Source organism: Mustela lutreola, chromosome 3 (genome assembly GCF_030435805.1).
Source record: "Mustela lutreola isolate mMusLut2 chromosome 3, mMusLut2.pri, whole genome shotgun sequence".
NCBI classification, from domain to species: domain Eukaryota; kingdom Metazoa; phylum Chordata; class Mammalia; order Carnivora; family Mustelidae; genus Mustela; species Mustela lutreola.
This window is the reverse complement of record NC_081292.1, coordinates 1472960-1487846: the sequence shown is the minus strand read 5'-3', so window position 1 is coordinate 1487846 and position 14887 is coordinate 1472960. Positions and strand designations below refer to the sequence as shown.

General features: G+C 62.4%; 1 protein-coding gene across 1 annotated transcript; it reads left to right on the top strand.

Annotated features, from left to right (window-relative positions):
• Positions 1–2512: 2512 nt before the first annotated feature.
• Positions 2513–11825, top strand: LOC131827785 (glycosyl-phosphatidylinositol-anchored molecule-like protein). The gene is made up of 4 exons (XM_059168814.1): positions 2513–2688; positions 5869–5954; positions 6385–6492; positions 11367–11825. The coding sequence occupies exons 2-4, from the start codon at positions 5888–5890 to the stop codon at positions 11660–11662; spliced, it is 471 nt and encodes a 156-aa protein (XP_059024797.1). The 5' UTR covers positions 2513–2688; positions 5869–5887; the 3' UTR covers positions 11663–11825.
• The last annotated feature ends 3062 nt before the right edge of the window (positions 11826–14887 follow it).

Sequence of the window (14887 nt, the reverse complement as noted above, 5' to 3'; positions counted from 1 at the left end):
GGGAATCTCCCGTTCTCACAAGAGTCCGCATCCTGCCCCAAGCTCTTGGCCACCAAGCCCTTTCTTTTGCTTTTGGAAGGATAACTGCTGAAAGTGCCACCAAACACACCCTCCGCCCTAGGAGCAATGCACAGGAAAGATGCGAGCTACAACAGGAGACAAAAGCAAGGACACTCAAGAATGTGAACCCTAAGGAAGCAGAGCTGCAGCAAACATTACAGCGTCCAACCCCAGGCCAAGTAGCATGAATCGTCATGCCCACGGCCTATTTACAGCAGTTCCTACTAACCAGCTCCATGCGTCGGATTTCAACCAGAAATACAAGAAGTGCCAAAGCCAAGAAAACAGTTTTGCGGAGGGAAAGCACGCACGAGGACAAGACCTATGTAACAGATCTATCACAGTCATTAGAGAGGGAGGTGACAGGACTAGGATTGGAACACGAAGAACCCCAGTGGAAAATGCAGATGACACGCGAGAACACATACATAATGTGAGCATAGAGATGAAAACTCTGAGAGTCAAATGGGAATGCTGGAAGCCAAAACCAGTGTGGCAGAGTGCCGAAGGCTGGAGAGGGCCCATCAGTGGATTCGAGACACATTCGGAAAGACTCGGTGAGTTTGAAGACGGGTCAGTAGAAATCTCCCCAGCCGAAAAACAAAGGCAACAGACAATGAGAAAACAGAATAGAATATCGAAGAACTGTGGGAAGGTGAAAACTTTAAGGAACCCGTGCAAAGAAACAAGCAGGGGAACTACAGTGGGCTTCATGTCAGAAACCACGCAAGCCAAAGGAGTGTAACGAAACATGTCCCGGGTTGGAAGACAGATCGCGCCTACCTGGGATCCCGTACCCGGAGGAGTTACCCTTTGAGGTACAGCAGAACACAGTTTTGAAAAAGCACATAACGTGTAACCTCCATTTCGTCCCCTATTGACTGGAACTCTCCTTTACTACTGCGTGATGACAAAATACACCGCACACGTTTGCGGTAGCAACTCCCATCTCCTTTACAATTCCGAGTCAATGGCTCCGAGAACGTACATCACAACTGCAAGGATGCGCTCTCGACGTAGTTATCGGCACGTGCTACAAGCCGCACCCCTCCAACAGCACAGACGCCCGGGGGTGCCCCCGCTCCCTGCACATGAGCAGAGAGCACAGCTCCTCGGGAGGGTCAGCATCGGCCAGCCGCCCGGCGCCTCGCCCCACCGGCCCCTGCATCCCCCGCAGCAGGGCCCCAAGCTGCTGCAGGCAGGGACGGGGCACAGCAGGCCTTTCCCAGCACGAAGGCCCTGTCACTGCTGCCTCCGTCCGGAGGAAGGTCCCCTGCCTGCTCTCCATCAGGCAGCGCTCCGCGCAGACAGCCAGGCCCTGCGGCCGCCTCCCCCCGGAGCTCGGCCCCGGTCCCTGTGCCCGCAGATGCGGCTCCGGAGGCAGTCCTTGACCGGACCCTCAGGAGCAGCTTGGGCACGTGCCGGGAACCCGTCCCTCCGACACTCCCTGCTCCTACCGGCGTCCTGACCAGCGTCTCTGGGAAGGGGAGGCGCGTGTGGAACGGGCCAGAAGCGTCCGTCGCGCGGAGGCTGCAGTGGGGCCCAGGAACCTCCCGCCAGGCCCGCCCCCGCCCCTCTCCCCGCTGCGGGATCAGGTGGCCCGAAGGGCGGGCGCGGAGGGGCGGGGACCCCCGCAGCGAAGCCCACACCCGGGCCCTCTGCTCCCGGAGGGCCCCCGGCCCCGGGCAGCGCCTGCCCCCGCAGCGAGGTCTCGCGGCTCGCCGTGGAGGGTTCGCGTCCACACGGGCCGGAGGAACTCCGAGCCGCTTCTTCCGACGAGGGGCGCCGAGCAGAAGTGAGTCCCCGGCGACCCGGGGCACGGGGTACGGGGCGCGGCCACGTTCACCCCCGCAGCCCCGCGGCCCCGCCGCCGCGCCCCCGGGAGAGGACGGCAGGTGTCTGGGACCGCGGGCAGCGCGGGAAGGACAAGGCGACAAAACAGCGCCCGACAGGGCGGCCCCAAGGGCGGGCGGAGGAAGGGCGGCCCCGGCAGCCCCGCGAGGAGGGCCGAGCGCGCCGGCGCAGGCTCCGCTCCGCGTCCGCGAGACCAGGAGGGCGCGACCCCGCTCCGCCGCACCAGCGGCCCGCGGGAGGACGCGCAGAGCCGGGCCGAAGCGCTCCCCCAGGGTCCCGCTGGGGCTGCGACCCCCGTGCGGAGGGACGCCCCGCACCACCGCCCCGCGCCCGCCCCGCGCCCGCCCCGCACCACCGCCCCGCGCCCGCCCCGCGCCCGCCCAGGCCCCGCGGACCCGGCCGGCCTCCGCGCCCCTCCCCCGCCCCGGGGACGCCCGACCTTCTGTCAGCGACGCTGCTGCTGGGCTGCTGCGGGCCGGCGACCACCTTCCGGAAACCTCGGGAACGGTTCCCGCCTCCCGGCCCTGGAGGGCGGGGCCCTCGGAGCCTGCCGAAGCTTCTGGAATCCCGCGCACCTGAGAGCGCATGCGCACGGGCGTGCGCGCGCAGGGCCCCGCGGGAGTTGGCGCGCCGGCGCGAACGGCCTCCGGGGCGCGCTCCAGCTGAGGGACGCGCCGCTGTGCTGCGGAGGGTCGTCTCGCTCAGCTGCTTCGGCTGTGCACGGAACCCCGCTGTGCCCGCGGCCTCAGGCCCCGAAGTCCGGGGCTCCAGAAGGTTCTCTGGGGTCGTCGAGGGTCGGGTGTGGACGGGGGGCTGCGGGAGCCGGCCGGTGGGCGCGGGAAGGGACTGCGGGGGCGGCGGCGGCGGCGGGAGGCCGGCGGGGAAGCTTCTCCCCCGCGGCGCGGCGGGCCTTGTGCCCCGGCGGCCCCGCCCCCACCGGGTGCTCCCGCAGGCGCGCGGCCGCTCGCCCCCGCCGGCTGCTCCCCAACAGCGGCCGCCTCTGCGCCGACAACCGGCCGGCTCCCTGACAGGCCGGCGCGGCCCTCAGACGGCGCTCCTCCCGCAGCAGGCGGCCGCCTCCCTCAGGCAGCGGCTCCCCGCGCCCCGCACGGCGACGTCCACCTCGGCCAAGGGCTCACACACGCCCCCGTAGGGGCCACCACCCCCTGCCGCAAGGGGCTCCCCCCCGCAGAGACGGCGCCACCCCCCAGGCAGGTGCTGTCCCCAGCCCGGTGGTCGCGCCCCCGCAGCCGGGCGCTCCCCGCGGGGACAGGCGGCGCCCCTCGGGGGCTCGGCCCCATGACCGGCGGCCGCTTCCTCGGGCAGATGCTGCCCCGCCGGACGGTGGCCCCGAGCAGACGGCCGCGCCCCTGCCGGACAGGCGGGCGGGTCCCCACAGGGGCTCCCCCACCGCCACCCCTGCTCAGGCAGGGACTCGCCCTGGAGAAGGCCGGAAGCGCCTGTCAGGAAGGGCGTCTCCCCACACGCAGGTGGACGCCCCTCGTGCAGGTGGCCTCTGCCCTCAGGAAGGCGGCCGCACCCCTGCCCTCAGGAAGGCGGCCGCACCCCTGCCCTCAGGAAGGCGGCCCGCACCCCTGCCCTCAGGAAGGCGGCCCGCACCCCTGCCTTCAGGAAGGCGGCCGCACCCCTGCCCCTCAGGAAGGCCGCCGCACCCCTGCCCCTCAGGAAGGCGGCCCGCACCCCTGCCCTGAGGAAGGCCGCCGCACCCCTGCCCCTCAGGAAGGCGGCCCGCACCCCTGCCCTCAGGAAGGCGGCCCGCACCCCTGCCCTCAGGAAGGCCGCCGCACCCCTGCCCCTCAGGAAGGCGGCCCGCACCCCTGCCCTCAGGAAGGCGGCCCGCACCGCTGCCCTCAGGAAGGCGGCCGCACCCCTGCCCCTCAGGTAGGCGGCCCGCACCCCTGCCCCTCATGAAGGCGGCCGCACCCCTGCCCTCAGGAAGGCGGCCCGCACCGCTGCCCTCAGGAAGGCGGCCCGCACCCCTGCCCTCAGGAAGGCGGCCCGCACCCCTGCCCTCAGGAAGGCGGCCCGCACCCCTGCCCTCAGGAAGGCGGCCCGCACCCCTGCCCCTCAGGAAGGCGGCCCGCACCCCTGCCCTCAGGAAGGCCGCCGCACCCCTGCCCCTCAGGAAGGCGGCCCGCACCCCTGCCCTCAGGAAGGCCGCCGCACCCCTGCCCCTCAGGAAGGCGGCCCGCACCCCTGCCCTCAGGAAGGCGGCCCGCACCGCTGCCCTCAGGAAGGCGGCCCGCACCCCTGCCCTCAGGAAGGCGGCCCGCACCGCTGCCCTCAGGAAGGCGGCCCGCACCCCTGCCCTCAGGAAGGCGGCCCGCACCCCTGCCCTCAGGAAGGCGGCCCGCACCCCGGCCCCTCAGGAAGGCGGCCCGCACCGCTGCCCTCAGAAAGGCGGCCGCACCCCGGCCCCTCAGGTAGGCGGCCTGCACCCCGGCCCCTCAGGAAGGCGGCCCGCACCCCTGCCCTCAGGAAGGCTGCCGCACCCCTGCCCTCAGGAAGGCGGCCTGCACCCCTGCCCTCAGGAAGGCGGCCGCACCCCTGCCCTCAGGAAGGCGGCCGCACCCCTGCCCTCAGGAAGGCGGCCGCACCCCTGCCCTCAGGAAGCCGGCCGCACCCCTGCCCTCAGGAAGGCGGACCGCACCCCTACCCCTCAGGAAGGCGGACCGCACCCCTGCCCTCAGGAAGGCGGCCGCACCCCTGCCCCTCAGGAAGGCGGCCGCACCCCTGCCCCTCAGGAAGGCGGGCCGCACCCCTGCCCCTCAGGAAGGCGGCCCGCTACCCTGCCCTCAGGAAGGCGGCCGCACCCCTGCCCCTCAGGAAGGCGGCCCCATGCCCCCACACCCCTTCCCCAGCACCTCACGCAGGTGCTTCCCGCCGGGCAGGCGCCGACTCTCAGCCTCAGCCTGTCGCCTCTGGCCTCAGCGCAGAGCCCCCCGCTCTCGGGCATGTGGCCTCCCCCGCGCTCAGGGTCGGCCCCAGTGAGGCAGGTGCCAGGCTGCCCCCCAGTCAGGCTCCGTCTCCAGCAGGACCCACCTCCTGCCCCATGGGGAGAGGCGTCCCCTGAGCACCGAGGACTGGTCGTGACCCTGAAAAGGCAGGTGGGGCCTCCAGGGCGACAAGCTGCTGGGGCGGGGCACGAGGGTTCCTGCAGGACACCGGACAGGCACAGGTCGGGGTGCCGCCGGGGCCCCAGGGGAGCTGGAGGAGAGGCAGGCGCTGCTGGTGCCTCGGGGGCCGCCCTGGAGCAGAGGGCCAGGGTCCGGGCTCAGCTGTGGGGGGCCCCAGGCGCTCCCAGGCCTGCACCTCGGGGCCACCTGATTCCGCAGAGGTGGGGTTCGGGGAGAACGTTCCTGGGGCACACTGTGGCCAGTGTGCTAGGAGGCTTCTGGCATCTTCCACGCTGTAGTCACGCCCTGTCCCCCATGTCTGTCCAGACGCTGGCGGGAGCAGGAAATAGCCAGGCGGACAGTGTTCTGGCGCTTTCCCCAGGTTGCTCTTGAGATGGAGGGGTGCATAAGGAGGAGCATCTGGGGGCACAGGGGACCTCGGGCGAGCTCCAGGTGGAGGCGGCCCCGGGACCTGGCTGACTGGGCCGAGCGCTCCTGGGGGCGAGCAGGCGGGATGACTTCCCCCAAGATGAAGTCGCTGGTGGTAGCGCAGCCTTCCTGCTGGGAAAGGCCAAGCCCCAGTCCCTGCGTGGAGCAGCTTGGGCCCTGCTGGGCGGGGGTGCAGGGGCAGGTGGGGAGAGGAGCCCAGCGGCGCGAGCAGGTATGCGCTGCCCCTCCCCGAGGAGCCCGGCTCATGCCCCCCTGGCTCCTGCACACATGCAGCCGGGGGGCGGCGCTCTGTGCACACGGAGCTTGCTGACACGCGTGTGCACATGGAGCTTGCTGACACGCGTGCCCTGCGTCTCCTTGCCTGTAGGTTCGAGCCTCTGCAGGAGATGATGCTTCTCTGCGCCTTGCTGCTAGCCGGCGGCTGGCCATTGGTCATGGCTTCAAGTGAGCATTGTGAGTATGTTGAGTCCCTCAGGAATGGGATAAGCATTTACTGTGATATCCTCATCAGAGAAGGAGTTCGAGGGGGAATTTCTGTCATCTTAGCCAGCAGAGACCTTTGTCATCAGTGCAGATGGCGGACACGGGGTGGAACTTCCTCATGTGAGCAGGCAGGGGTGGCTGGTCCAGCAGCCTCTGGGAGGGCACCGGCCGTTTATGACTCTCAAGCTTCCTCGGGCAGTTGAGGCTTATCTGCAGAGGGCAGGGTCTCCCCCTTGCCCTCTGGGAGCAGGAACAGGCCCCGGCTTCTGTGCAGAAGCTCGTGCTGCCAACAGCAAAGGGGCCTTCAAGGCAGGGGGAGGGTCAGCTGCCAGGGGAGGGCGCAGCCGGCTGGTAACGGGGCAGAGACACGCGGGCCTGATGCCGCTGCGTCTTCCCTCAGGGCCCTACAATATGAGGTGCTACAACTGTTGGACCATCAACAATTTCTACTGTTCACAATCTAACCTCTGTCCCTTAAATTTGAGGCGCTGCCTGACAATCTCCGTTCGTAAGTATCTGTTTGTCCTTCCTACGCCTTGTGATTGAGTCCGTTACAGGGAGCAGGTCCAATAAGTTCTATCTCTGCACCCAGAACCGGCCCTTGGCCCACCCTGACCCATCCCGGGAGCACATCCCAAGCACTAGGCTCAACCCAGCAAAGGGCAGTGCCACCATCATGGAGAGCCCAGCCCCGTAATCTGCCAGGGCAGGCTGCAGTGTGCACATGTCCTGAGCTGTCTTGAGGGCTTGGGGGTGGCTGCTTCTCTAGGCTCTAGTCCCTGGCAGGCCTGGTCGTGTGTGTCGACAGCGCTGTGTAACCTGGGTAGTTCCTCGTGGCCCATTTGATTCTGGTCGTTGCCAGAGGCTTCCAGATAAGCAGACCCAGGAAGTGGACACGCCATGGTCGTATCAGGGCAACACCTACCTCCCGCAGATTCCAAGACCAAGCGTGGGCTCAGGCAGAAAGGTCAGGCAGTCGGGCCCTCCCAGCACGCTCTCGCCTCTCACTCAGAGGCTCTTGGGCCCTGAGAAAGGCGCCCCACTCTCCAGGCCCCTAAGCTGAGCAACGTGAAGCACCGGCGGCCAGTGACCACTTGTCACCCCAGAAACACTCCACACACATGCCCCGGGGGTTCTGGGCAACCGTGCCGGCGCCATCGGTGGGGAAAGACCGCCTCTTCAAGAGCATCGGGCAAAAATTCATCTTCACCTAAACCTCAACTGGGATTCAAAAATTCCCTCCGAAGGACCGTGGGCTAAGTGTAAAAGGTGCAGTCTGGGACTTTCAGGAGGAGAGAGCGCCGAGGAGGCTAAGCAAAGAGGACCGGGCCTGGCCGCCAGAGCGGGGCCCACAGAGGGGGACTGGCGGTGGGGGACGCCCAGCGATGAGAAGCGCTTCTGTGCGGAAGGCCCTGTTCGGAGGGTGGAGAGGCTACGCACGGGAGCACCAGCGTGCAGCCCGCACTCCCCACAGAAGACCGCGGTCCCCAGCACAGACAGAGCTCTCGCCGTTCAACAGCAAACAATGCAGCCCTCCCGCTAGAACGAGGCCAAAGACACGAAGAGATATTTCACCGATGCAGAGAAACCCATGAACAGATGTTCAGCATCTTGCGCCACTGCCAAAATGAACACTGACACACACAGTTAGGCGTCCTGAATCCGAGTGGCCGAAGTAGAAGAGAGTGACTGCCCCGAATGCTGGCCGGGACAGTAAAGAAACCAGATTCTCACACACCGCCAGCGACAGTGAAGTTGGGGCAGCCGAGACGGGGTCCGGTTTCTTACAAACTGAACATGCAGCTACTCTGCGTGCCCGGAATGGCACTTCTGAGGGTTTCCCCAGAGTAACCAAGTAAAACGGTGCGGCTGTTCACAGCAGATGAATGTGCGACACGCCCGGCCGGAGCATCCCGGCTGTTCTGCACTGCTTAAAGGGTACGGAAGCCATGGGACGGCCGCCCTGCGGGTGCTCCTGCCAGTAAAGAGGAGCAGGTACCGATCCGCCAGCCTGAGCGAATGTCTGGGGCTTCTGCGGAACGAGGGAGGGTGAACCCCAGAGGTGACCGTCCGTGGTCCCGGTTGAGGCCGTGCTCGAAATGACCAACTGCGAGAAGCGGACCCCAGGTTAGTTCTGAGCGCGTGTGGACGAGGGTCCGTGGCTGGCATCTGGGTGGCAAAGACGTCAGTGCATCCGTCTGAGGGCGGAGCGCGGTGATGCAACTGTTGTCTGTCCTGACCGTTCTGAAAGCCAGTGCCCTGGCTGTGACAGCCCGCTGTGCCCTCGCCAAATGTTCCTTTGCAAGTGACTGAGCGACGCTACACGGGAGCTTGCTGTATTTCCTGCGAGTGCTTTGAATATGCCGTTGTCAAAGGGAAAACGTTTAGCGGAAAAGCAATTAAAAATCTACGTGGTTAGATGGTGAAGCCCGGTGGACGTAACGTGGCTGTTTTCCCCAAATTAATCTAAGAACGTCCTGTTCCAGTCAGACTCTCAGTAGGTCTGTGTGTGTGTGTGTCTGTGCACCCACATGCAAGCTGAACCAGATACTGGGATGTGCCGGGGTTAGGAGGGGCTGGAGGGCCCGAGGCAATCTTGCGGGAGAGGAGAGAAACTGGAGGATGGCGCTCTGAACTCGCAAGATGATTTATACCTTTTTGTCGATTCAGACAGTCTGATGTTGGTGTCAAGGTTGAAGAATAGACCTTTAGAGGGGGAAGGAGATCTCAGGTGTGTCTGGTTTCATGCTTTCTGACGACTTTGGCCCCGCAGGTTTAGGGAAGGAGGCTTGTCTGCGCTCACAGCTGGTGGGAGATGGGACCTTAGTCACCGTATGTACTTTACACCAAAGCAGCAGCTTCGGGTGTCTTCTGGATCTCCTTGTAAATACGAAGAGAGCAAGGGGGTCCTGGGCATTTATCCAAAGAACAGTGATCCGAAGGGGCACATGCACCCCAATGTTTAGAGCAGCAGTGTCCACAGTCCCCGAAATACGGAAAGTGCCCAGAGAATGCATAGAGATGGCGTGTGTGTGTGTGTGTGTGTGTGTGTACACACATAATGGAGTATTACTCAGCCGTGAAAAGAACGAATCTTGCCATTTGCAACGACATGGTTACAACTAGAGTGTCTTATGCTCAGAGAAATGAGTCACTCAGAGAGACAAATGTCACATGATTTTACCGGCATGTGGAGTTTAAGAAACAAAACAGATGAATGTAGGGGAAGGGAAGAAAAACACAAGAAGCTGAAAGCAGAGAGGGAGAGAAACCACACGAGTCTCTTAACTGCAGGAGATAAGCTGAGGGTTCCTGGAGGTGAGGGATGGGGACGGGGTGACTGGACGATGGGCAGTAAGGAGACCGCCGGCTGGATGAGAACTGGCTGTGGTTCGCACCTGATGACTCGTGCGGTTCTGCGTCTGACACTCGGAATACCGTAGACGTTCCCTGAATTGCATTTAAAGAAGATAAATTTTAAGACGTCAGCTGAAGGGAAACGTAGAAGATCTTTGTATCCTTGGATAATTGTGAACTTGAGAAAAGCGAACAATATCGTGCTGGTCACATGTGGCCAAAGTGGCAGGTGCGCTTACATAAAAACTCACCACTTCTGCCCCTGAGAAGACACTGAGGAGACAGTGAAAATGATGCCAGAGATGAAGAGAGAGCAGTGAAAGGCGCTCTGCGGAGGGGCTGTACGCGGTGTATACAATGACCTTCGTCCTACAGATCAGCAGTTGAACAAGCAGATCGCTGCATAGAAATTCGAGCAAAGCGGCTTGAAGGATGTTACCAGAAGATGATACCCACATGGGCAGGAAGTCTCCACAACGAAGCTCAGCATCATCGTTTTTGGTGGAAACGCCAGTCTGAGCCTTGATGCGGTACCCCCAAGGCAACGGCTCCGCATTCACAAACGCCCAGTCAGGGGTGGCGAGTCGTCGAAGCGTCCACCACCCTGTGGAGCGTGCATAGGTACGGCAGGCCCGGCAGCGTGTTCGGCAGCATCTGCCGCAGCCACGCGTCCGCACCCTGAGGACGCGGCGTTATCAGCTCTAAAGAACTCTGCGCGCTCGCCTCTGGATGAGGCCCAGAACATTCCTTGCCATGCTCCTTGGGGATAGACAAGAGCCAGGAACAGCCCTGACGCCCATCACGCACGTGCCGTGGCACAGTCAGCGGGGAAGCATAGAGCTACCGAGCAGGCGGGATACAACAGGGGCCGCGGCGGGGGTGGGTGTCCCAAACACGAAGCAGGCAGGAGAAGCCAGACACCGAAAGGACACAGCGGGAGTACGTAATCACAACGTCCAACGACAACAACGAAGTTCAAGGACGGACGAAGTTAACATATGGCTTACACACCGAGACACTTGCTGTCTTGGGCGCTGGCTGCTCGTCATGCCTGATGGAGGAAGAAAAGCAGGAATGAGGGTTTTCATCCAGTTCTGTTTCTGGACTTTGACGCTGCCGATATTGTTACCAACCCTTCCTGGAAACCCCCTCGGCGGCCGACTTAGGATTCTGCGCTCCACAGGACGGTACGGAACTTTCAAGAGTCCTTTACGTGGCAAAGAAAGAAAAGCAAGTTCCTGGAGCCGGCTGTTCGTTCCTTCTCTGTAACCCCGGAGCCATGAACGGCACATCAACTGCGGCAAGTCCCAGGGAAACAAGTCGTGGGTCAACACGGGTCCCCGGGGGCAGGCTCATGAGCGAGAGCCGAGGACTCGAACTCAAGGACTCGCGAAGGAGGCCTCAGAGGGAGCCTCGCTCCAGCGGCACTGGCTGGCCGAGGCTGTTGGGTGTGCCCGCCACTGAGGTGATCACAGTCACTGTGGGACCCTCGTTGGGACAGAGCGTCCAGTCTGTGCTGGGGAGCAGGTTGGCACTACGCGCGCATCGCCAGTTCCTGTGTTGGGCCAAGAGCTGGGAACATCTGGCCGAGGGGCCGCTCCAACTGCAGAAAATCAGGTGAGGGTCACGGTTTTGGGGTGCTCCACGCCAGGGGCTATGTGATCCTGCGGGACACAAGCCACCGTATTTCTAGAGCCCTGGGAGTCTTAGTGCACGTACCGAGCCGGGCATGTCACACGTGCGGCTGCATGCCAAGGTGCCCAGCGACTATCGGGGAGAGCCCGAGGCAGAGGTGAGGTGGCAGTGCGGACAGAAAAACGTTTCCAGGAGAACCTGTTCAAGGAGGAAGAGAACCTCTAGAGGCCTCACTTGACGTTCTCTAGCAGCGAAGAATTCTAAGCATCGGAGAAGCAGATGTAGAAGGAGGGTGCGGTGCTACGCGGCGCTAGTTAGACTGGTGAGGTGTGTGTTGATGCTCGCAAGCAGAAAGCCTGAAATCAATGATTTTCATGTCTGTATCTCTAGGTTTGAATGAACGGGAACTCCTTGTTTACAAGAACTGTACGAGCAACTGCACGTTCGTGTATCCATCCGAAGTACCCCCTGAAGCCCCGAGATCCAAATTTTTCAAAACTAATAGTTTCTATTATGTTCGTTGTTGTAACTTTATTAATTGCAACGAGGGAGGACCTCTGTCTCTGGAGAAGGATTTCTCCCCCGAGCGTACAATTGAGGAGACTCTGTCAGGGACCGGGCGCTTGGCGGAGTCGGCATTTTTCCTGGGTGCTGCCTCCATCCTAGTCAGCAACACACTGACGTGAGAAGCCCTCCTAGAGGGTCTGCCCCCCCCCCCATTCCTCAGAGCAAGTTCACGTTCCATCCCTCCCTCGTGAGCCAGGCGCCCTGACCCACATGGCTCCCGGGTGGCGGGTTACCCCTTTGCAGCCTACTTGGAGAGAGAAATAAAGAGCATCATTGTTTGGACTCTGGTGCCCTGGAGGTTTCTTTGTGGTTTTAGCGTTCGATCCGTTTGTTCCTCTTCAGTCATCAGCTCACGAGTAGACCAAAGCCTCTGCCACTCCGGCACACGGGGATCGAGCGTTTGAGTGAAAAGCGGAACGGTTAGAGGGGACAGCGCACGTCTCAGCTGGCAGCGCCGGCCCAGCTGTGCCCAGACCACAGGGAGCTGAGGCCCCCCGAGACCCCAAGCTTCCCTCTCAGAGCGGGACGGTGGTTGCAGGAGGGCGCTTGGCCATAAAGCAGCACGCGGCCCACAGTGCCTGACGTTAGAGACTGTGCCGGTGCCTTCTCGCGGGTCAGTGAGCCAAGACCTGCATGAAGCGCCATCCTCCGTCACAATGGCCCCTGTCGTCACGCCAGCGAGAGAAGGTCTCCTCAGATGCTGACGTCAGAGGGCTAAGGGGCCAGAGCCAGCTGCTGAGCGCCTTGAACCGGCAGGGAGACTTCTGGGCGGTGCTGTCATCCTCATTGTGCTCGGGGTCTGTGTCAGGAGAGAGACGTGAAGGGAGCACTAGAGCTCCACCTTCTTTGGCGTCGACCTCTCCTTCTCTAAACTGGATTTGAAATTAGCTAAACTTCACATAACAGGAAAGTCATCATTTCAAAGAGTGTAATTCAGTGTTTTTTACCATATTCACCATACTGTGCAGCCATCCCCACCGCCTAATTCCAGAACATTTGGCAACCCAAAGGGACAGCCTGCTTCAACAAACAGCTAGTCACTCTAGGACCTCTCCTGTGAGACCGGCAAATATTTCTGCACGAGGGCGCGACAGTGTTTGCAAACAGAGTGAGACGTCCTGTCAGCAGCGGCGACTGTGCCACAGTTGTCAGCTCTGTGCTCTCCAGGGCATCCCCAACTAAAGAACTCAGGGATTCCCAAGCGGGACTCATGGTAAGGGACTGCCACGGGTGATTGCACAGTGAGACATCGGGAGAGCCTGAAAGAAGAGATGACCTTGACCCCAAGAAACTTTACTGGGAGGTTGTTTTCAAGATGTGTGCGGTCACTGCCAACCCAAGGTCCTCTGCTGGGGGGAAGGGGTGCGGGGAGGGCCTGACAGGCGGGGGTCGCAGGGCGCCTCTGCCCGGGGGAGCTGCGAGGCTGTGCAGCAGGAGGGACCCTCTGAGCCTCGGCTTCCCGGCCTGGCCCGCACACATGAGCTCCTCGCTCCCCTGGAGGGCTGCAGTGACCATGAAGTGAACACGTGTGCTGCCCGCAACAGAGCATCCCTCCGGCCGAGCCTCTTCCGTTCCAGGCCCGCCTCCCTCCCGCGATCCCACAGAGCAGGGCCGCAAACAAGGAAGCGACTTTGGAGCGGCGGGAGAAGCCGGAGCTGCTGACTGAGCGCCTGCTGCAGCAGAGAGCTGGGCCCCTTGCAGACCCAACCTTGCTGTGTCCTCCCCGGGGCCTGGGGGGTGGGAATTCTCCAGCAGAATGCCCACGGGAAGCACTCGAGGCTCAGAGGGGTGAAGGGCCAGGCGCGATGGAAGGGCCAGGCCCGTGTGTGCCTGTGCCCGCAGGGTCCGGGAGCCGCTCTCTTCTCCACGGCTCCACGGCCCCTTGAGCCGTGCCTGGCGGGAGCGGGAGAAGCCCACGCCCCCCGCTGCGGCCCTTCTCCGCGGCCAGTGGAGCCAGAAGGGTTCACATCGCCTCCCTCCTCCAGGGAATCTGGGCAGGACCAGATGCCTGAGGGGCCCCTCAGTGCAGGCAGGGCAGGCTCAGCAAGGGAGCCACCCATCCTCCTCACTGCGCTGCCGGGAGCTCAGTGCCTGGTTAATGGTAGGTCAGTAAATACTTACTAGACAGGGGTTTGTCTATTTTTTCTCAACAGTGAATAACTGATATAAAAATGAGATTTTAAAAAAATTGGAGAGCAAGGTCCTGAGACGTCACCACTGAAACCTGGTGGCAGAGGAAACCAGCTTTTGGATGGCCAGTGCCGACATATGGCAGACCACGTTAGACCAGGGGAAATAGTGGGGTACAGGAAGAAAGTAATCGAGGTTTATTTGTATGTGTTTTTACACAAATGTATATATCTACCCTGGAGAAAGAGAGAAAGAAAGAGAGGTCCCTGCAGGAGAGGGGCAAAGGGAGAAAGAGTCCCAAGCCGACTTCCCACTGAGCGTGGAGCCCAATGCCAGCTGATCGTAGGAACGGAAGATCATCCTGAGCTGAAACCAAGAGTCGGACGCTCCACTGACTGATCCACCCTGGCACCCCTATTCTTACTCAATTTTAAGTGAAAAATGAAGCTGTAATAATTTCACCTGTCCCGGGGGGAGTAGCTTCTACAAGAGAGCTACATAATTGGGGTGTGAGTGCACCATATGTTCGGGAACGAAGGCGTACACGGTTAAATGTTTGTAGACCATCGTTCTGTTGCGGGCAAATCACCCAAGACCTTCTGGCCACACGATGCTCCCCTCGGAAGAGGAGTCTGGAGGCCCAGCACCAGGGAGCAGAGCGTGGTCAGGACTCGGGAACTCAGATGCAGCACGGCAGCCACTTCCGGTGGTCCTGCCGACGAACCGGAAACGTGTGGGGTGCAGAGTGGAGGCTGAGGACCTGCGCTCGTCCCATGGCAGACTTCACAGGCTCCTGGGGAAGAGTGAATGGCACGAGAAACTAAAGATGAGGGGAAGCCAGAAGAGTGCCCAGCCACAAGCGCCGACCCACGCTGTCCCTGAGAAGTGCTTGACAACAGCATGGGGCCCTGGCTGGCGGCTCATTGACAGCCCAGAGCTGAGCCTAGGAGCCTCTGTGATCCCAAATGGAGAGCCGAGCCCCAGGTTCCCGGTACACATGCACAGGCCAGGCTTGGAGAAGGGGCTTTGAGGCGCGGTGGGGGGCCCTCTCCTGGCACTCTGTAAGCAAGCCTTCCCCATCCACAACAGCAGTTCCTAACACAAAAGCCTGTCCTGTTCCCCCTCACCGATGGCTCCTGAGTACCTCCTAGACAGAGGGGGCCTCTTTAAGCTTGGGCCTCTGAGCAGGGAGAACCAGAAGGTCAGGGATGGGC